The sequence below is a fragment of the Delphinus delphis genome, chromosome 2 (genome assembly GCF_949987515.2).
Source record: "Delphinus delphis chromosome 2, mDelDel1.2, whole genome shotgun sequence".
Lineage (NCBI taxonomy): Eukaryota > Metazoa > Chordata > Mammalia > Artiodactyla > Delphinidae > Delphinus > Delphinus delphis.
Genome location: NC_082684.1, coordinates 45,860,459 through 45,882,193, shown reverse-complemented (window position 1 = coordinate 45,882,193; position 21,735 = coordinate 45,860,459). Strand labels below are relative to the sequence as shown.

Below are 21,735 nucleotides of genomic sequence, written 5' to 3'. Positions count from 1 at the left end.
CCACATATACGCATCTTGGTTCCTCCCTTACCTTTCTGGAGAGGTTCCTCAGAGCTATCTGAGAGGCTGTCTCCTGGGCTGTAGTTCTCAGTGAGGTCCCCTAATAAAACTTAATTCACAACTTTTACATGGTGCATTTATTTTTAAGTCGACATAAGCAGTAGGGTTTTAACAGAAATGCTGAATATCTGAAAATCTGTGGAAGCAAAATTTTCTTGGTAATCCTCAGTGTACTTTTCAAATTACGTTAATGATTTTGGGGGAGCTAAACTTTTTATTAGGTTTCATTTGTTTTGATGTTCATTCTAGCAGTAGATGTCTCATCAGCTTAGATAGCAGTAAATTGTGATATGCCAGAGTTTTGTATTTGGCATTATGTCACAGGAGCAATAGGAAATAATTTTGTGAACTACTGTTCACAACATGGTAAATTTAACAAAACCTAATACTTCGATTTGTCTCTATTCCCAATTGTTATTTAATAATTGATAACAGCTGTAGTGAGTGTTTTGTCCTCCAGGCCCTTCCCTTTCCTCCTTACTTTAAGAAAAGGGGGGAGGGGTCCCATGTAAACTTGGATAATATCACTAAATCAGTATTTTGCAATACAGTTAAAATGTGTTAGGTGTTGCTTCTGTTGCAGTCATGGTAGAAGAGCAAAGTAGTGGCTACCCTTCTTAATTTGTAACCTTTTCAGGATGTTTTAGATACTTTGTTGTCCCATCAAGTTCATCATAAACCTTGATTTTCTGGAAGTTTTAAATCATCATATAGCATCTATGTTACAGATAACTATGAAGCAGGTGTGTCTTATATTTAAATACCATGGTGAATTCTGAGATTGATGAAAACTGTGAGTGGTGAGTTCTTGAAAACCATGCATGTGTGTTTCCAAAGGCTATTTTCTGTATTCAGTATCTATTAACAGACAGTAAAGGATTTTTCCATTAAATTGTGCACTACTAACCATCTAATCCTCCTGAGGCGAAGTTCAAAATTCCCATGAAATGGTTTTACGTAATATTACTTTAAAAAAAGAAGTGAACTCCCTCTCGGAAAAAAGCCAGTCCCCAATATTTTGGAACTCAGTTTGAGAAATACCGTCTTTTCTGGCTTAGAGTTTGTTCTGTTTTATTGTTAGGGTACTCTGAAAGTTGGGTGCATTCTGTCAGTGCTTAGAGGTTAATGAGAGTCTTTTCTTATGTCTCCGCCTGTATTCACACCCTCCCGGTGTTGGCATTTTTTCTGCTTTAATAGCCATAGGAGCAGTTTCTACATACTTTTAAATTGGTGTGGCTTCTTATGTTATATGATATGTCTGCTTTACATCATCACAGTTCTGTGTAGAGGTTTTATGTGGCACTTAAGAAAAACTGACCCCAGTTTGAAAGATAGAAGCTCTTTGAATAGATGCTGTCAGAATTATTTAATTCTATTTGTGTCATGATTGAACCTAGGATTTTAATTTTTATTTATTTATTTTTGTAAGCAAGGAAAATATAGATCTGGGAGACTTATCTGATTCTAATCTTAATTCTTCTACTATCTACCTTTGGGGCTTCAAAAGTCATATTAGCTCTGTCACCTCATTTGCAAAAAACAAGGATTTTGTTTATATATGTGGAGTACTTCGTTGAAGTTGCTTATCGTTTCTATAATGGTCCAGTGAAGAAGGTGGTCATAAGCTGTTCTCTGGAAGCTTTTATGTTTTTAAAGAAACAGTGATTTATTTACTGTACACTTTTTTTCCCCTCTCAAGGTACCATGGGAGGGATCTTTCAGGGACTATTCTGTGTTTATTCCTCTAACCTTTTGTAAATAAAGAGTAGCTCCAGTTATACTAATAAATGACTCCTCTTTGGAATTAGCATTCCTGAAACTTTAATAAAGCAGAAAGAAAAAGGAAACACCTTATCTTCTAGCCTGTTTAGATGGGCAAGGCTGTGGACTAGGAGTGACAAGTTAGGAAACAGGCCTTCGATGTTAGGCTCCTATTAGCACGAAGTCTGTTAGCACTAAGAGAAATCTCGTCCTTTCCCTTATTCTGATCGCATATTACCATTTGATTCCTCATTGATCAAGTTCAGTCCTCTATAGACTAGAGTTAGTGTGATTCTTTAGACTTTAGCATTTATCTAGGCCTTTTTGCAAAGTTAAATTCTCTCCCATGGCTTAATTTTTGGATTGTACAATATGTTTAGGTTAGAGTTTTTCCAGCTTTTTTGAGCTGAAATCAGAAATTAAGAGTCAATAAAAAATACTGGAATTATTTGAAAGCAAGATTTTGGTCTTTACTGGAGGAAAGTTGTTCAAGTTTTAATTGATTCATTATTATATCTCAATTTATTCTTGGAAAGGATTTAAGGTGACAGGTATGTACAAAGACTTTCTCCTTTATAGCCAAACTTTGTGAAAAAGTTGCTAACGTTCACTGTTTCACCTTCCATTCACTCCTTCACCATGAGTTTTTGGCTCTGCCCTACTCACCCACTGCAGTTCCTCACAGCAGAGTCACCAGGGGTCTCCATCACTAACTGGACAGAACTCTTTTTTTCTTTCCTTTTTTTTTGCCACACCGCGTGACTGGTGGGATCTTAGTTCCCCAACCAGGGATTGAACTTGGGCCCTCGGCAGTGACAGTATGGAGTCCTAACCACTGGACTGCCAGGGGATTCCCCCAGACAGAATTCTTTATATGACCTTGCTAGGGTGTGTGATTGCTCTTTATTTTTATGTACATTTTTTCTTATTATAACGGTAATATATGCAATATATGTTCATTGTGAAAATGTTGGAAAAAGACATATGTAATCTCTGTCCAGAAAACTTTTTCCTCATTGAATTTCTGTCACAACTGTCTTGTTCCTTTCCTCATATTTCTCTTGGCCAGACTTGTGTCAGTCTGCCTACTAGGTATCTCTAGCTTGCATGCAGCATTTTTTAAAAACTGAACTTACCGTTTCCCCTGCTCCAAATCTGCTCGGCTACCTTTGTCACCATCTCACTAAAAGGTAGCACTCTTCGTCCAGTTGCTGTAGCCTTGAGGACTCATCCTTGACTCCACTCCCTCAACCTCCATTTATAATCAGTAGCTAAAATCCTGCCTGTTCTTCCTTTCTAACCCATTTACTTCTGTCTGTCCACCTTAGCTGGGACTTTGATTATTTCTCACCTACCTCACCTACCTTTTGAATTTTTAGGACTTTGTTTATCTTCCTTCAGGGCTTTTCTGACCTGTTTCTGTACCGTCAAGACTAAGCTTGGTGCTGGTGGTCTCCTCTCTTCCTTTCATACACTCCTTCCTTCTCTGTCCTCTCCTTCCCCCTTCCTCCCCTCGTGGACTCCCGGCACCTGTACTATCCTTATAACACATATCACATGCTGTCGTAATTGCTTATTTGATTTTCTGTCTCCTTAAGGGCAGTAACTATGTCTTATTCATAATTGCAACACTAATATCCAACCCAGAGTGTTTAGTAAATTTCAGATAATGAATGGATAGAAAGAAATGGGTGGCAGTTAGTATGAAAAAAGTTGGAAGCTGTTCCGTTAGTTTTATGGCTCTGCCTGCCTTAAAATTTGTGTATTAGGTGATATGATTGGCCTTCATCTACTTGGTCCTGTGGTAATGGTCTGTGAACAAGCTTCCAAAGTGTGAATTATGGTAGGGCAGGAGTGAAGCTGTGATAGGTTGGCTGAGGTGGGCTCCATGACCTTGCATTTCATGGATGAGGAGGTTAGGCTTTCCTGTAGCTAACGACAGTGTAGCAAAGGTAAGATATGACAGCTAAAACTAGGGCAGTTGTGCTAGGGATGAACAAGAAGGGAGGGTGACTTGGTGATTGGATGGGAGGAGGAATCGAAGTGACTCAACTTTCTGGCTTGGTTGACCAGGTACTTGGTGCTGTCATTAAATAGTCATTTTGATTTTTGAGATTCTTTTTGACATCCAGGTGAGTATGTCTGTTAGGCATGTCATAGGATATGACGTTTGGGAGAGCATACCACTGGGGAGTCATGAATCTGTGGTCATTAAAACTATGAGGTCACTTAGATATATAGCTTAAGAGTAATAATGGTCTAGAAAAAGAAAGAACTCTGAGGAATACATCAGTGCTTAAAGGCTGGAGAAGAAGAGAGCTGGGAAAGCAGTGTCAAAGAAACTGAGGAGTTGGAGTTGGAGAGGAAATTTGGCAATAACATGGCCATTGACTTTTTTGGTGTTTTGAAGAGAATAACAGGTAAGAAGATGGGTCTGTCTTGACGCATCTTTTAGAGTAGACGCCTCAGTATGGACTGTCCCACCGGCTTTTTGTTGGGCAGTTCCACCTCACCCCTGTCAGTAGCCCAGCCCCCCAGCCCACATCCAGAACCCCCCTGACATGCTTAGATCTAACACATGACCTTTTTTTTCCTTTTTTTTTTTTTTTGCGGTACGCGGGCCTCTCACTGTTGTAGCCTCTCCCGTTGCGGAGCACAGGCTCCGGACGCGCAGGCTCAGCGGCCATGGCTCACGGGCCCAGCCGCTCTGCGGCATGTGGGATCTTCCCGGACCGCGGCACGAACCCGTGTCCCCTGCATCGGCAGGCGGACTCTCAACCACTGCGCCACCAGGGAAGCCCTAACACGTGACCTTTAAGTTCCCTTCCGAATTAAATCTAAGGTTAAAAACAGGGACTTCCCTGGTGGTCCAGTGGGTAAGACAGCGGGCTCCCAATGCAGGGGTCCCAGGTTCGATCCCTGGTTCGGGAACTAGATCCCACATGCCGCAGCTAAAGATCCCACATGCCATGCAACTAAGACCTGGCGCAGACAAAATAAATAAATAAAATTCAAAAAAACAAAAAACAGATTGTTGGCCCAGTCCCAGAAATTCTGATTCAACGGGCCCAGGGATCTTAACTTTTTACAAGGACATTTCTGAGTGTCTAATGAACACTCATGTGTGGGTAGGTGCTATAACCCTGCATTAAAGCAGGACTTTAACAAAGCAGGACTTTATCGTGGCGAACTTTTAAAATACTCCTGTGCAAAGAGATTGGCAACCATGGAAACCTGGCTGGAGCTTTCTGCGGTGCCTGTCTGTATTTGAGGGGGTGAGTTGGAGGGGTGGGGAAAGCACCACCATCTGATGTAATCTGTTAGAGATGTAAAGTTTTTATTTTATGAATTTTTGCAGTAGATGCCCTTGATGCTCTGCATCATATCCTCATGGTCCACCACTGATTTCAACCCAGACTCAGATTTTTGCCATTTCTTTGAGTCTTGCCAGCACTTTTCTGTCTCAGGGCCGTCAAGCCCAGCACAGGAAGGGGGAGAGGTTAATACTCCAGCCATCCTTCAGCCAGTGGAGGACGTGAGCCTGTGCCTAAAGGTTCTGCTTCCTTTGGGGGTCCCACAGAATCACCACTCACCCTCCAGCAGTCACCCTTGTTGCATCGAATGACCTTACTGGCTTTTTTCATTCGCTGTTGTACCTGTCTTCACTTTTGTTCCATGGGATCATCTCCTGTTTTAATCCCGCTGAAACCTTGTCTATTAGTAATGTATCAGTTGAGCTGACTTTACAGGTTAATATACGCAAACAAAAGCCATCTGCAATCACATTAGTTTCTTCCAAATGTTGCTGTCTATCAATAATGGCACCTAAAATAATTTGTGGGGGAGGAATGCGAAGAGAACATATTGTGTGATGCAGAATGGCACACACATTGCTGAAGCTTAAATTTATTCACAGACATTCTGTAATGAGATCATTATGTGAGAATTAATTGGATTTTTCAACAACCTCCATTTCTTAGATTTCACTTAGACAGGGATTGAAGGGATATGAAAAACCAGAAAATTGTTGACAGAGAGGTGGCACTAGATGTGCCTCTTTTATTCATTTATTTTATTCATATATCTTTATCTTGTTCTTGAAGAATTCTGGGTGGCTCTTTTTATAAGACTAAATTATAGATATAGAACATAATGTTTCTGTAATTCTATAAAATATAAAGCTATTAAAAATGCCGTAGTGCACAAAGGGGGGAGATCTCAACAGATGTAGGATATAATTGCTAAAGATCAGAAACAAATCAATCTGATCTATTTCAGGGGTATCTTTTAAAAGGTACTTTGTGTGCCTTAAAAGTAAGATTTCTGTTTACCTAGCTAGAAGATATTCATATCCATATTCTGTTTACCTAGCTAGAAGATATTCATATCCATATTTCTTCTTTTAGCTGAGACTGGACTCTAGGAATTAAATTTGAAGTGAAAGGTAAATTTGTTCTGGCTGATCACTTTCGTTCTTGATGAATAAAACTGATACCTGAAAGCAGTTCCCATGGAGGCTGCCGCATTGCAGGCACTGGGTAAATGTTACGGAGCGAATGAGAAAGTGATATGCTGGATTGCCCAATGTGTGTGTCTTAGACTCTGTCCCCAGGGGCGAGAGTGAGTGAGAGCCCCTGTGCTTAGACCTGTGAAAGTTCTTGCTGTTGCTCCACATCTGTGACTGCAGATGTTTATTTTGGTCTGTAGGTTTACTTTGTAGGAGACCAGGCATCCCTACGAGACACTTTTTCCTCAATCCAGGTGTTCTGTGTAGCAGTGGGATATTTTGACATACAAATTGACAAAATCATTAAATAATCTAGTATTCCAACCCCTCAGTTAACATTTCAGCTCAGACCCAGAGAGGAAGTGACTTACCCAAGGTAAAATCACCCTGTCTAGCTAATTAGTGATATGACAAGGACTAGAACACATGTCTCTGCATGTAATCAATCATCTTTATAATTTCTAAAATGGTTACCATCTCCACCCCTAGCCAGGGGACAAAACAGGCACTGTTTTTCTGAACTAGTGAATTAATAAAGATTGTGGGCTTTGTATTTAATTTGCAGAAAATTTAACAGTTAAGAGCTTACACAAGTACATTGTTTAGAAAATCAACACTAATAGATGGGCAAAGCAACATAAGCAGACAAGTGAAAATACAGATATCTAAAATATTCAACAGTATGGGAATAGCTTAGAAAGCAATATAACAATTTTGATAGACTGTTTTGCAATCAATAAAATGCTAGTTGTGATGACTTAGAAGAAATAGTGTTACTATACTAGAGATTCTGGATGGGTTCCTTTTATACTTCCGTTTCTTCTTTACTGTGCCTTGTACTGACCCTTGAGTGTTTTTAGTAAGTTCAAATTTCTTTACATTTAAAGCACTAATTTTATGTATAGAATGTTAACTAATGTCAGTCTGAAATTCACGTAGTCTAGTCAGTCTGAAATTCACCCATTTATTTTTTGGTCTGTATACCATGGAAAGTTGTTATTTTTGCTTTTGTTGTTCTTGATTTGTACGTTAAAAACTAGCTGAAATGAGAGTTGGTAAAGATTTAGTGAACTGATAGAAAATGTTTCTATTACTTGCTAGAACCATCTGAGTGTAAGTTTAAAAAAAAAAGCTTTTCTAAAAATGAAATCAGTATCTTAATCAAATGTGTATTTCCTCCTTGTAGAGCCTCTGTTATGCACCTAAAGCCATACTGGAAACTCCAGAAGAAAGTGCGACCTTTGGAAATCAGCAAGGAAACTCTGAGAACTCCTATGAGCCACCAACAAGCTATAAATGATGAAAAATGCAAAGCTAGCTGTATGAAACCAAGTGTCTTTCCTTCAGCCTCTCTTGGTAAAGCATCATCTCGAAAGCCTTTTGGAATCCTTTCTCCAAATGTCCTGTGCAGTATGAGTGGGAACAGTCCTGAAGAGAGCAGCGTGAATGTTAAAACCAAGAAGAATGCATCGTCTGCAACAATCCACCAGGGTGAGGAAGGGGAAGGGCCACTTGATATCTGGGCTGTCGTGAAACCGGGAAATACCAAGGAAAAGATTGCATTCTTTGCAGCCCACCAGTGTAGTAATAGAATAGGATCTATGAAAATAAAAAGCTCCTGGGATATTGATGGGAGAGCTACTAAAAGAAGGAAAAAATCAGGGGATCTTAAAAAAGCCAAGATACAGTTAGAAAGGATGAAGGAAGTCAACAGCAGATGCTACCAACCTGAGCCTTTTGCGTGTGGCATCGAGCATTGTTCTGTGCATTACGTGAGTGACAACGGGGACGGAGTCTATGCCGGGAGGCCTCTGTCGGTCATACAAATGGTTGCCTTCCTCGAGCAAAGAGCCAGTGCTCTGCTAGCCAGTTGTGCGAAAAACTGCACTAACTCACCTGCTGTGGTGCGGTTTTCCGGGCAATCCAGAGGTGTGCCCCCAGCCCCCGAGCCCTTGTCTGCCCCAGGAGCATGTGAAGAACCCATGGAAAGGAGAAATCCTGAGGTTGGTGAACCACAGAGTGAGCCAGTCCGTGTCCTTGACATGGTAGCCAGGCTGGAGTCCGAGTGCCTGAAGCGGCAGAGCCAGCGTGAGCCTGGGAGCCTCTCGAGGAATAACAGCTTCCGTCGCAATGTGGGCCGCGTGTTGCTTGTGAATGGCACCCAGGCTGAGGAAAGCAAAACAAACAAAGGCGCCTTGGAGGTACCTGACACTCAGGTGAAAACTGTGGGGTCTGTATCTGTGGACTGTGGCCCCTTAAGAGCTGACCATTGTTCTCCCAAGGGGGACCAGGCCTGGGACGGCGCTCCTCGGGGCTGTCCCTCATTGCCAGCAGGCGTGAGTTTGCACACGGACAGTGCAGAATTAGAGCCAGATCAGCAGACTGCCATGAAAAACAGCAATACACATGATGTGGAAATGACAGAGGAACTTGTTGGGTCACCTTTTCCTCCTCGCACCTGTCCCCAAGCCATTGAATTGCCCCCAGATGCTATTGATGGTATGAGTGAAGAGCTTGTGCCTCTTGCTAGCCAAAATCGTGATCAGAGAAGAAAAGAATCTTTGTGCATTAGTATCACTGTGTCCAAGGTAGAGAAAGACCAGCCTTCCAGCTCAAAGTCCTGCGAAGACCCACTTCCAGGGATGTTGTTTTTTTTGCCATCTGGTCAGCACCAGTCGGGCTGTTCCCAGCTGAATGAAGGCACAACAGAAGAGTCTTCCGAGGCCAGTCAGCTTGAAGATGCTGCTGAGGGTGACAGTGCATCTGAGGAAAAAAGTGTCTCGGCTGATTCATTTGTCCCGCTGGCTTCTGTGGAAAGTACATTACCAGTGCTCGAGGCATCCAGTTGGAAGAAGCAGGTGTCGCATGACTTTCTGGAGACCAGGTTTAAAATCCAGCAGCTTCTGGAGCCTCAGCAGTACATGGCTTTTCTGCCCCACCACATTATGGTGAAAATCTTCAGGTTACTTCCCACTAAGAGTTTAGTGGCTCTTAAATGTACCTGCTGCTATTTCAAGTTTATCATTGAATATTACAATATCAGGCCAGCAGATTCTCGCTGGGTTCGGGATCCACGCTATAGAGAGGATCCGTGCAAGCAGTGCAAGAAAAAATATGTGAAAGGGGATGTGTCCCTGTGCCGGTGGCACCCCAAGCCCTATTGCCAGGCATTGCCCTATGGGCCGGGATACTGGATGTGCTGCCACCGGTCTCAGAAGGGCTTCCCTGGCTGTAAGCTGGGGCTTCATGACAATCACTGGGTCCCTGCTTGCCATAGCTTTAATCGGGCAATCCATAAGAAAGCAAAAGGGACTGAAACTGAAGAGGAGTACTGAAGTTTATGTGCGAGGCAAGGGATTGATCTTTAAAACTGCAAACCACCACCTAGATACGCCGTTCCAGTGAGTGTTGCCTCTCAGTCTTCATTCCAGGAGAACCTCTGCTACTCCATCAGGACTGCCATTGCTCAGGCATCTTAAATCTCTGAATTTACGAGCTGTACAAGAAAATCGGTCTCATCGTTTTATAGTGGTGCCTCATGCTTGATCCAGGGCTGTATCCCACAGTTTGATCCACTTGGCTGTGAATAACTATGCCTGTTTTCCAAATCGAATCCTTCTTCAAAGGATTGTTCAAAGAAGACTTGCCACCGTCAAGAATGTTCAGCAGAGTTCATCGCAGACTATGCAGGCAGTCCCCAAAAAGGGGTTCTGGGCATGTTTTGAGCACTGGCACCGTATCTGAAATAAGTGAATAGTGTCCTATGAAGAGAATAGCAGTACTCTTGGGTGAAAAGTATGCTTACAAAGAAAAGTTAGGCACCTTACCTTAGACCTTGTATGCTTGATCTGTGAGACTGATGTTTGTGGTTGGAGATGGATTTCATGCCCTGTGGTGTTTACAGTGTATATAATGGTTGTGTTTTCATAGGGCTATGAAAGTGCACATTAAACCCGAGCGCCTTTACTTTAGATGAGTGCTTTTGGCCCCTCTGTAAATAACACTATTAAAATCCAGGTGTAAATAGCGGACAGCTGACTGAACATAATCACCACAATGCAGCTAGGATAGTGTTGCAGCTACAACTGTGTGGATTTTTTTTGGTTTTTTGTTTTTTTGGTCTCGTCTCAAATTTGTATAAAATATGAATGTTTCCCAAATAAACTATGAATGTTTTCTGTATAATATATGAATGTTTCTGAGAAGAAACTCTAAATAGTTAAGAGGTTAACCTGTTGAAAGGATACCAAATAATGGTCTAACTGGACAACCTTAAAAAATTAGCATAGAGAACAATCCTTTGTTATATTTTAGTGATTCACCAAGAATGAGAGAATATTATATAGTCAGATTATAACATTCTTGTCTATTTTATTCTTTCTGTCTGGTTACAAATTTTTTTTAACTTCAATAAAAACATGCATCTTAAATGGGACCTGAGTTTTGCAGATGTGTTTTCTTTTTTGAGGTAATATTGATGAGGGATATGGTGAACTGAATCCTAAGAATTAAAAAAAAAAAATTGAGTTGTTAGAAGGGGAGAGAGAATTCTTTTCTACCACTGGAAAGAGACCATCTTCACTTAACATGAGCTTCCATTTTTGCAACCCTTTAACACTTAGTTTGAATTTGTTGTCTGCCCAGCACCCTCTGTATTTCCTGTTGGATGAGGTATTATTATCTATGCGTAATGAGTTAATTGTTTAGAAGTCATCGAGAATATATTCAGATCTATGGTCATGTAACGCTTGGCAGGGCTGGAAGCTATCTGGCCCCAGAAAGCTGCAGTGGAGGACCTAGAAGCTAGGTTGGCTTCAAATTGAAACCCACCAAAAAAGCCTTGGAGCTGCATCAGCTCTGGGCTGTGGAGAAGCAATGGTAAGTGTGCCAGGGGTGGGGCTGTCTTGAAAGTGATGAGTGAAGGCTCCGGTGGTCCCACAGGAGAAAGATGGAAAGGTGGAGTAGGCTTTGGCCAGGGCTGCCAAGCAGAGTGGGGCAGCGCTGGAGTCCGGGAGCCAGGTTCACCTGTGGCTGAGGTGGTATGTGGCCACAGAGCAGCTTCTTTCTTACCTTATCCTTAGGCAGTAGCTGCTCCTGCCTGAAGAGGGGGGACAAACTGAAAAGTGTCTGGATGCTGAACAAGTCTGCCCTGCAGGCACATCACCATGCTACCTCCTACGTGTTCGGCTGGAGCCTGTCTGTGACACAGGAACAGGAGAGGCTGCGAAGGCTGACTTCCCCTTCAGGGTGTCGGTGTCCTTCCTCATGACTCACCCCAGCCAAGGTACGTGAGAATGCTTTCCATCCCCTGGGCTGAAGTTTCCAGTGCTGGTCGTCCTCCGCTGTGGTTTGCTCCAAACTGGCAATCTCTGTGTGTACCTTCCTAATAGATTTGTTTTGACTCCTAATTTAGGATTAAAGGAGACGTGCACATGCAGGACTTGCACAGCTTGGTGCACAGACCTGCACAGCTTGGTGTGTGGAATGTCAGCTTTCATTGTTATTGGCTCTTGGTTCTTCTACATGTGCCCAGGTGGTTTTCTCAAGTCAGCCGTTCTAGATGTGGTTTTCACGTGGGACACAAGCTGTGAGTCTGCGACGGCCTGAACTGACCAAGAGCAAAGGACAGGAAGAATTATGCCCTAACCCCATCTTGGCATGCAGTTCTCGGGGTTCTCAGAAATCACTAATCCCTTTTGAACCGTGATGCGAGACCCACTTCCCAGGGATGTCTGTGTGAATGACAAGAGGATTTTGGCAGGTGGGGCCCAAGGGCACCCTGGTCTTCATTTCTAGGCAAGTGTAGCTGTTCCCCTTAGGAGAAAGATGCTGTGCTTCAGAGCCCCCTAGTGCCAAGCTGAGGAAACCAGCTCACGTTTTACTTCTGCAACAGTGCAGTGCTACCTGCCTTCCTGCGTGGCTGGAGAATCCCAGACTCACAAGAAAGGAAGTAAGAATGTGGGCTCGAAGAGCCTAGGCTCAGCCCAACTCCACGCCCATGGGGACCCAAGTAAAGGATTCTTACCCCTTCAGCTTTTGCTCAGAGGGTCTGATACACCTGGCCTAGATTCTCTCCCACCCCTCACTTTACCATTTGAAAGAAAATGCAGAACCAGAGAAAATGTGGAAGAGTCAGCAGCTCCCTGCCCCCAATCCCTGGGGCAGTTTGGCTTTGTTCCCTGCTCAGTGAGTGAGACCAGATACCAAGCAGGGATGAACTGGAAAGGGAAAAAGGGCCAAGATTGTAACTTTTTCTTCAGGCCTTGTCAAAACGACTCTGGAATTAAAATGGTCATGTGAAAGGCTCATTCACAACTGGCCACGTTCCCTGCCCTAACGAACACACTGACAGCCTGTGCACAGGAGGCGTGTCCTTTGCGTCCCCTGCCCCGTCCTGTTCACCTCGGTTGGCTGCACGGTGCCTCTAGGTACCTCTCTACCGCCACCGCCTCTTTGGTGTATGGAGCCCTCTCCACTTGGGGCTCATGCAGAGCAGCTTGGTCAATGCCACCCCTCAGTGCCTCACACCCAGTACACACCCTCCATAAAATGTTTATATTCCTTTCCAGTCGTCATCTTGATGTGAGGGGTGCTGGCAGGTTCTGATTGCTCTGGGCTCTACTGTAACTCCTTCTAGTATGAGAAACCTGAAGGGGGATGGGGGGATCTGGGAGGATCCTTTCCTCTGGCCACAGCTGGTCCCATGGGAGCTTTCTTGGTTGGGGTCACTTCCGCAGCAGCCCTAGGAGTTTTGCTGGGTAACTGTCAGTTGCGCATTTGATATGATCTGGGCTTTGTCGTGGCTTCCCCGGCAGCAGTTGCTTTGGGCTTTCTGACTGCAGAAGGCTGTGAACTGATGGTTAAGCTTGATCTAGGAGCCCCTTCCTGGACTCTGTCCAACCACCCTTCTAACTTGGACTTGTCAGAGCCTCCCTGCCAACCTTTACGGACTGGCCTCAGACACTATTCCTATTATGTGGGTCTTCCTGGGCATTTTTCCGTGGCTTCAATAGCCTCTATTCCTTCTTTACTCAGCAGACTGGCTACTCCTCCTCTCCTGCACCCCACAGCCTACCTCAAAAACAGCACAAAGCCAGTCTGCGCTAAAACGCCGCCATACACCGTAGACTGCGCCAATAACCGGAGCTGATGTTATCTAGCTCTTACTGTCAGGTACCACGCTGCATTTATGTAAAGGCGTTCTCTGCTGTGCACAGCGACTGGCACTCAGGGAATCTGACAGTTTCTATCCCGGGTTTTCCTTTGGGTTCAAACAAGCTAGAGTTGCAGTCTCCAAGACGGGTGAGAGTATCTTTGTGGGAAATGTGCAGTACCTTCTATTGACATGCACCTAAGTGTGTGGCCATAGCTGGTGTTTGCATAACCTCAGGGGAACAGCAAACATCACTGTGGTTATGAACCCTCTGGGGACTTACAAGTGTATTTACACCTAACTGGTTTAAGCAAAACCCACAGTTAGGTAGCAACCCTCTTCTAGGTGGTTTGTTTGACCTGGGTGTTATTTTAGAGGCGCAGGACCACTGAAGTTGATAGCTGGGAGGGGACTGGGAGCAGGGAGATGGCCATCACTTACACCACACCTCTGGGGAGACGTGGTGCTCCTCTGTTTAAAAAGCAAAATGAAACCTTCGCCTCTCAAAGGCCCCCATCCCCTCCCTCTTCAGTTTGCAAAGAACAGGCCTCAGAACAAATTAACTTTGGGAACCGTTGTTTCAAATTCTTTTTGGATTAAGATTCTTTTGGGGCTATAAAAGTTTAAAATTAGAAAGCTCTACTTAAATGTTTTGTTTTTCTCTTTGGAATGATAAAACCCAGCAGGGATTAGGTTCTAAAGTTAGCATTTAGGGGGAGAATGGCACAAAGCTGAAATTACTCTTGGAAGTCCTGTGTGTCCATCACCCACCCAGCAGAGAATGATTGATATACACCAGGTACAGTGGTGGGAAATGCCTAAGTCCTGTAAGAGGACTTCTTGGGGCTTCCCTGGTGGCGCAGCGGTTGAGAGTCTGCCTGCCGACGCAGGGGACGCGGGTTCGTGCCCCGGTCTGGGAGGATCCCACATGCCGCCGAGCGGCTGGGCCCGTGAGCCATGGCCGCTGAGCCTGCGCGTCCGGAGCCTGTGCTCCACAATGGGAGAGGCCACAACAGTGAAAGTCCCGTGTACCGCAAAAAAAAAAAAAAAAAAAGGACTTGTTCTTGCTGAATGATGAGCAGTGTACAGACACCAAGACTCGGGGAATAGCAGATCGCATCATCTAGTTAATTGGGGCAGAATCACTTGTGCTGTTTAAATTATTTCCCTCCCTTATGTCCACCCTCTGCCCCCCATCAGAAAATCAAATAGCTGCTTTACCAACTGTTTTCAGATGTCTATTAAGTAGCATGAAGAGGTTGATACAGATTCAAAATCAATTAGTTGCCAATCAGTAAAATGTAGAGCAAAGTTGTATTTGTGTTGGTCCCCTGTCCATTAGAAGGGGAAATGGCCCGTTTGTATAACTGAGTGTTTGCAGTCCAGTGGGAGGATAGGGATGGAGCCAAGCCTGGGCACCCCCGGCTTCCGTATTCTGGGACTGAGCTGTTGGCCTTCTCTGCTCTACCTCACCAAGCCTCCTGTATGGGCAGCCAAGCATGATTCTGCTACAGGGTGTGTGGACTGCCACAAACCTCCTTCCACCCCAGCCCTGATTGATTCTTCTTCTAAGCAGAGATGGTGCTTTGGCTGCCCTGGCATCTAAGCTGGGACCTCCTGCATGATCTTATCCTTTTCCAAGGCCAGGAGTCTCGCTTTCAGGCTTCCAGTGTGTGCTCTGCAGAGGCTCTTTATTGTGTACCTTCTCAACAGGAAACTGCTGACACACCCAAAAAGAGTGAATTCAAAGAGGGTTTATCACAAGTGTGTAGATACAGGGGCAAGCCTTTCCCAATTTTTGTGGCCCAGGGCAAGAATACAAATGAACCCTCCTGCAGCCCCTCTGCCCTCTTAATATTTTTCATACTTATTAGATGAAATAATGTTTTTGTATATCTTGAGTTACATTCTATTATAAAAATACATTTTACCTATTTCTTTTTACCTTTTTAATGAGACTACCAGAAAGTTTAAAATCAGATGTGTGGGCTACATTAAATATTACATTGGACAGCACTGCTATAGGTCAATGCTTTTATTTTTTTTTAAGACATGGCAAGCAGAGGTCCTCCAGAGAGCTCTCCAGAGAAAGGGCATTTATTTATTTCAAAATATTTATTTACTTATATTTTGGCTGCGTTGGGTCTTAGTTGCAGCCCACGTGGGCTCTGTAGTTGCGGCATGTGGGCTCAGTAGTTGTGGTGCGCAGGCTTAGTTGCCCCATGCCATGTGGGATCTTAGTTCCCTGACCAGGGATTGAACCCATGTCCCCTGCACTGGAAGGCGGATTCTTAACCCCTGGACCACCAGGGAAGTCCTGGTCAGTGCTTTTAAAATGTTAATGTACATACGTATTATTGAAATGATTCTGATTCTGATGGCACCCAAGACCTTCATTTCTCACAAGCTCCCAGGTGATGCTGCAGGTCCTAGGATCACACCGTGAGCAGTAGCAACTCCAGAGAAATTAGGTGCTAAAGATCTTGGGCGTAGTATATCAGAGACCTCTGCGGGAGCTCTCCAGCTCTTAGCAGGCTTTTTCTCAAAGGCCATCAATGCAGTAGAACTCCCAACTTAAGCCAGTACCAATGCCCCTGAGCCAGAAAATAGGGGCACCAGCCTGTGGGTGGGTGCTAGACGTGGTCTTTACTACTTTGAAGGCAACTATTACGCTGCTGACACAGAAGATATGCCCCGTTTCTATCATTCATTAATCAACTTTGGATTGGGAGGTGTGTCCCTGCCATCTACTATTTCCAAACCACTTGCCACTTTCTTACCGAAATCTAGAGCCACCTACTTGCTTATGCTAGTAAGTTAGAAATGTCTTCCTGATAATGTTTTAAATTTAGGGAAATAAGTTGCTGAGGGTAGGAGAGCCCGTTCTTCAAAATCCAGGTGTCTTCTGAAGTCATACAGTAAATGCCAGAAAACCACGCCCAAAAGGGGAGATGATGAACAAGCTGATATGCACCTGGAGGTTATTAATGCCTTCATGATGCTGAGCTGCTTCCACTCCACTGACTCCAGCCCACTTTTCAACACTTACCTAGTGCTGGCAGATTCCTCCTGCCTATTTCTCACTTTTTTAAAGGGACCATTTGAATTCTCCATCAGATTTTCTCCCCACCAGACTATCCCTCACTCCTTCCCAGAAAAAGCACAACAAAGAAGTCACTGATGTGGCTCTTGCTGTTTTACCATCCCTTTTCTTCTAGAAAAGACTGTCCCACTGGTGGTTTTTTGTTTTGTTTATTTTGTTTTGTTTTTAAAAAGGGACTTCCCTGGTGGTCCAGTGGTAAAGAATCCACCTTACAACGCAGGGGATGGGGGTTTGATCCCTGGTTGGGGAACTAAGATCCCACATGCCGCGGTGCAACTAAGCTGCGTGCCACAACTGAGCTCTCGCACCTCAACTGGAGCCCGCGTGCTGCCAACTACAGAGCCCAGGCGCCCTGGAGCCTGTGCGCCACAACTAGAGAAGAGATTAAAAAACCTGCACGCCACAACCAGAGAGAAGCCCGCGCAACACAACGAAGGATCCCGCATACGGCAACTGAGACCCCACGCAGCCAAAGATAATAAATAAATAATAAATAAATCTTAAAAAAAAAAAAGAAATCCACTTCACCTATGTAAAACTCTTAAGCAGATGGTGAACCCTTTTTCCAGGGTATTTTCTCACCAGATCCTTGGAATGGGGTGCTAGTGGTGGCTTTCTCTCACTGAGTGTTTCATAGCTGGGATTCAGATAACTTGCCCAAAAGCCAGTTTCAAATTTCCTGGTACATTTTGTTGAAGCAATTTTCAAATCACCTCCCAACCACTAAGGACAAAGTTATCCTTAATTCTTTCCATCTGCTCCAACCTGATTCCTGCATCGATCATGAAGTAACTTTTGAGGGCTGGGAATCTATGGGTACACACATAGATGGGAGCGTGTTTTTAACTGTTACCCAGGGAGGTCGAAGGACTAACACTGAAGCACATGCCCTATTCAGGAACCCTTTCATTTCCTTGCCTGTTCTGCTGCTGCTGGCTGGCCTTCTCCTGCAGGTAAAGGAGTACGATGACCATGGCAACAGTTCCTTGGTACTTCTCTGAGTTGGTCTTGCTGTTCCACAGTAATCACTCTTGGTATCCCTCATCCACCTTGCAGGTGGCCCCTCTCCATAATAATCTAACCTGAAAGGTACAGATTATCCATCTGGGAGAGACTACACAGTTATTAAAACAAAACAAAACACAGAAGGGAGGGATTCTCCAAAAATACTCTGTTCTCTCAGCTTGACAGATCCCCTCTAACACTGCCCTTTATCTCATCCTGAAGAAAGCCTAGGTAAATTCCATATGGGCAACCTAGAAGGCCCCATCTCTCCCTCCCTCCCTCCGTAAGGGGCTGTTGCAATACACCAGAAGTCACTGCCAGAGACTTGCATCAAATGATGGCTACAGGAGAAAAATGCATCTTTAGAGAAAGATGTAACTGGTAAGCGACCGATTTTCGAGCTTACTTAAGATGGACCATTATTGTTAATACTACTGTAATTTAAAAAAAGTATTAACAGGTATTTCCCATTACCTGGCAAAAAATTCTTAAAAAAAAAAATTATCCTCTAATTTGTATAGAATACTCCAGAGTTAGAGCTCATTCTTGCTACCCTCAATGTATTCAGTAGAAATGAATAATCAGAGCTTGAAAAAGACATACATATTTGCAAAGTACTGTTAAAAGATTTATTGCAATAATACAATAATAGTTTAGAAAACATTTGTATGACTCAAACTGGTTTGGAAGTCGCAGAGCAGTGGGGAAATCCCTGCAACATGACGCCCCAAGGAGATTCTTTAACAGCATGCCACCAAATGTTCTTCCCCAAATTATCAATACACGACTCCTTAAATGAATCCTGTCCACTCCCCAATGTTGACACTGTTTTTCCCCTTAACTTACAGATGTGCAAAACTTTCCTTAGTTATACTCCATTACAAAAAAAGTCTTTAACAGACCATTTTAAGCAGCCTATTTGGTGCCTGTGAGTCTTTTTAGTATTATCTTGTTTCAACAAATCGTCTTATGATGGAAAACATGACCAAGTTCTATGGCTTGTTGTTTAAAAAAAAAAAATACCAGCTTCAATTTTTTAAAAAGCTGTTTACATATGGTTCTGGCACCTACATGAAAGATTTTAATGAGCAGCAAAGACAGTAGAAAAAACAGTGGTTGAAATGTATATTTAAGAATATTTACAGGGTGGATCCAGTGCAAAATAATGAAAACCAAAATATCTCAGCAGTGTAAGCCAGTATGTTGGTGTTCAAAACCATTAAAGGTTTGATCATTTAACCCTAAGTAAAGTGCCTGCAGTTGATATTAACAACAAAACATACCCCACCAATCCCTACATTTCCCATATCCTTGTAAGTTTTGTTGAATTACTCTGGTTTGCGATCTCATGGTTTCGTCAGAGGAATACTTGAGACAAATCATGACTGTTGTGCATCTTTCAGCTGAAGTCATTCCCTGCACCCAAGCCCCGAATCCCAGTGTTCCAACTCTTAAGACTAAGCTCTCCTTTCTGAGGGTTTGAGTGCCTAGACAACTCTTATGGGATTTTAAGTTCATTTGGTATTTGTTAAAGTCTACCACAGCCTCTCTCTATGAACTACACTACAGACCTGGATGGGACAATGCAACCCAGCAATCATGAAGCCCAGCACTTAAAACAGATACTGGCTGTATAAGAACCCACAAGGAGAAAATCCTGCTTCCTCCCTAAGTGGAAAATTTACAGTCAGGAAACTTGGGACTCCTGGATAGGAATAAACACCCTTCTGCAATTCTATCCCAAACTCTACCCAAACACTAAATATACCAACAGCAAGAGCTATATATAGCACCTCGGATTTGGAGGCAAAGTATCAACTATAATAATTATGAGAAAAGAAGCTATAGGGCAGGGCAAACCTCCAAGTGATTTATGAGGTACTATCATGCTAATCACACTAACAAGATATGGTAATAATGCCTGTTAGGAATTTTTCATGGGGTTTCACTTTGTAGTTGTTACATAGATTTCTTTTTGCAGTTATTAAAAATAAAAATCTACTTACATATTTGTACATAATGCCTCTCTACAGTTTTCTTACAAGATTGTCACTAAGAGAATGACAAGACACATTAGCTGAAAAGGATCTCTTGGTGAGGGAAAATTCTTTCCATCAGGGCTTTTCCAGGATACAGAAGAGCGGTATTAGCTGTAATGCTGTGCTCTGCATTTCAGAGCAAAGGTAGTGTCTTTAGAGCAACAAAGACCTCTAGGAAATAAACAAGCAGGGTGGTTTTCCGTAGAAAAACCTGCCACTTACTAAATCCCTTAGAAAGAAACCAGACACCAGAAAAATGACCATAGGCCACTTCAGTGGCTTTTAACCTGCGCCCAGGCAGGAATTTAGCTTCCATAAGGGAACAACCTTAGTCACTTATTTTTCACTCACAGAAAATAAGTTCAATTTCAAAATGCACATAGTGTGGATGGTAGGAATTCAATAATCTAGGTACGAATGAACTTAATTCCCCTCAAAATCCAAGGAAATAGTTTTTAAATCTCTAGGACATTACTGCAGCCAGGATTTCTTCCCTTCATGGATGTGGGTCCTACAGAAAAAAAGACCTTAGTTTCTTTGCTCTGTGGGGAGAAAGAAAACAGTAATGTCCAACAGGCCACAAGAGAGCGGCACAAGGGAAATCATTTTTTAAACTACCTCTCCCCCACCAAAAGAAACCCCTACCCTTTGAAAAGAAGACAAAAATCCTTGACCTAAAAACCAAGCGTGACCAAATTATAAAGAAAACAAGTGTTTCAAACTGCCTGCTTGTTCTCTGTACAAAAAATAATGGCATAAAAACAAACTCATAGTAAACAGTTTTTATCTTTCAAATCCTAACCTTCAGGAATCACTTCCTTGTGATTCAACCTCTGAAGCAAAGTGTTTAGGAACAGTCTTAGCATCACAGGGATCGCCATGGCAGCTGCGTCTGTGGGACCAATGGCCTGTGCTTGGAAGGGGTTCTGTGTGTTTCTGCCTCAAAAGAACTGGCCACGCACACAGGGCCTTCCTCCACCGGCGCTGGTCTGGGAGAAGGGCCTGTGACCCCTCTGTTCTGTTAATTATCATAAGCATGTCAGTCACCACCACGGCCCAATCGACAAAGAGAAATGCTCGTCTCCCTGTTTTAAAAAAACCCAACAGCTTAACCTCTTTCTGTTCCAGGCACTATCTTAGCTAAACACATAACGTTTACTAGGGCGTGGAGGAAGAGCTTTCTCCAGGCCCATCTGGTGTGTCTCAGTTCCTGCTCGTTAACGGTGTCCAGTGTAAGCTTTAAACCAGGAGGTGACGGAGGCCGCAGCAGAGGAGATCATCCCACCGGCACTGCTGCTCGCAATGGGCGGGGACGCCTGGGTGCTCTGGCTCTCGGAGACTTCCACGGGCTGGGAAGGAATGTCACAGAACCGGGGGCTGGGCAGGTTCTCCCAGTCGGTGCCCAGGTCGGTTTCCTCGTCACTTACGTGCTCGTCTCCACTCTCGTCTGATTCTCCAGCAACTCCGGGATCCACAAACTCCATGGACTCCTCCAGATCTGCTCGCACTTCAAAGGGTCCCGACCTGTGCGCAGATAGGGAGGGCCCCTTTAAGACAAGCACCCCTCTTGCAACATAAGACCCGATGGGACACGGCAGGCCCAGAGCCGTCACCACACCCACGGCTGGTCTAGAATGGAGCTTTTCTTTACCTAAATAATAATGGCCATCCAAGTAATGAAAAAAACACCACACCACACTTTCCCTCAACTCAACCTACTTGGGAAGACCCTGGATGGAAAAAACCCATCCGCTGAGACTAGGCATGCTGGTCCAACATACGATTTCCTGTTTCAAGCCCCCACAGTATCCATGCATGCCAATGGGAGAATTCGGACAAAAACAGTCACCTGCACACATAGGCACATCAGTGAACAGTAAAACTGTACAGGTGTTCTCTGCCTCATGGAAGCCCCCAGTTAGTAAACTCTTACGCTCACAGGGGCTAAATGATAGGGTTGTATGCATGCTAGCAAAGCTTCCTTGGATTAGTGCCCGCATTTTAAGATATCATTACGTAATTTTCTAGGGACACATTTACAGCATTGAATGAGAGACAACTATTTAGAACATATTCATCTGGAATAGTGCATATTTCTGCACTATAT

At 43.7% G+C, this 21,735-nt stretch overlaps 2 protein-coding genes across 6 annotated transcripts in view; one reads left to right on the top strand and one right to left on the bottom strand.

The window, feature by feature from the left end:
- The window catches only part of FBXO34 (F-box protein 34), an 85,860-nt gene extending 75,103 nt beyond the window's left edge, over positions 1-10,757 (top strand). For all 4 annotated transcript variants that reach the window (XM_060004517.1, XM_060004521.1, XM_060004520.1 and 1 more), the window contains one exon: positions 7,515-10,757. In XM_060004517.1, coding sequence (XP_059860500.1) covers positions 7,515-9,663 — 2,149 coding nt within the window. In that variant the 3' untranslated portion in view covers positions 9,664-10,757. The remainder of the gene's footprint in view (positions 1-7,514) is intronic.
- A 7,450-nt stretch (positions 10,758-18,207) lies between these two features.
- The window catches only part of ATG14 (autophagy related 14), a 38,968-nt gene continuing 35,440 nt past the window's right edge, over positions 18,208-21,735 (bottom strand). For both annotated transcript variants that reach the window (XM_060004515.1, XM_060004516.1), the window contains one exon: positions 18,208-21,152. In XM_060004515.1, coding sequence (XP_059860498.1) covers positions 20,846-21,152 — 307 coding nt within the window. In that variant the 3' untranslated portion in view covers positions 18,208-20,845. The remainder of the gene's footprint in view (positions 21,153-21,735) is intronic.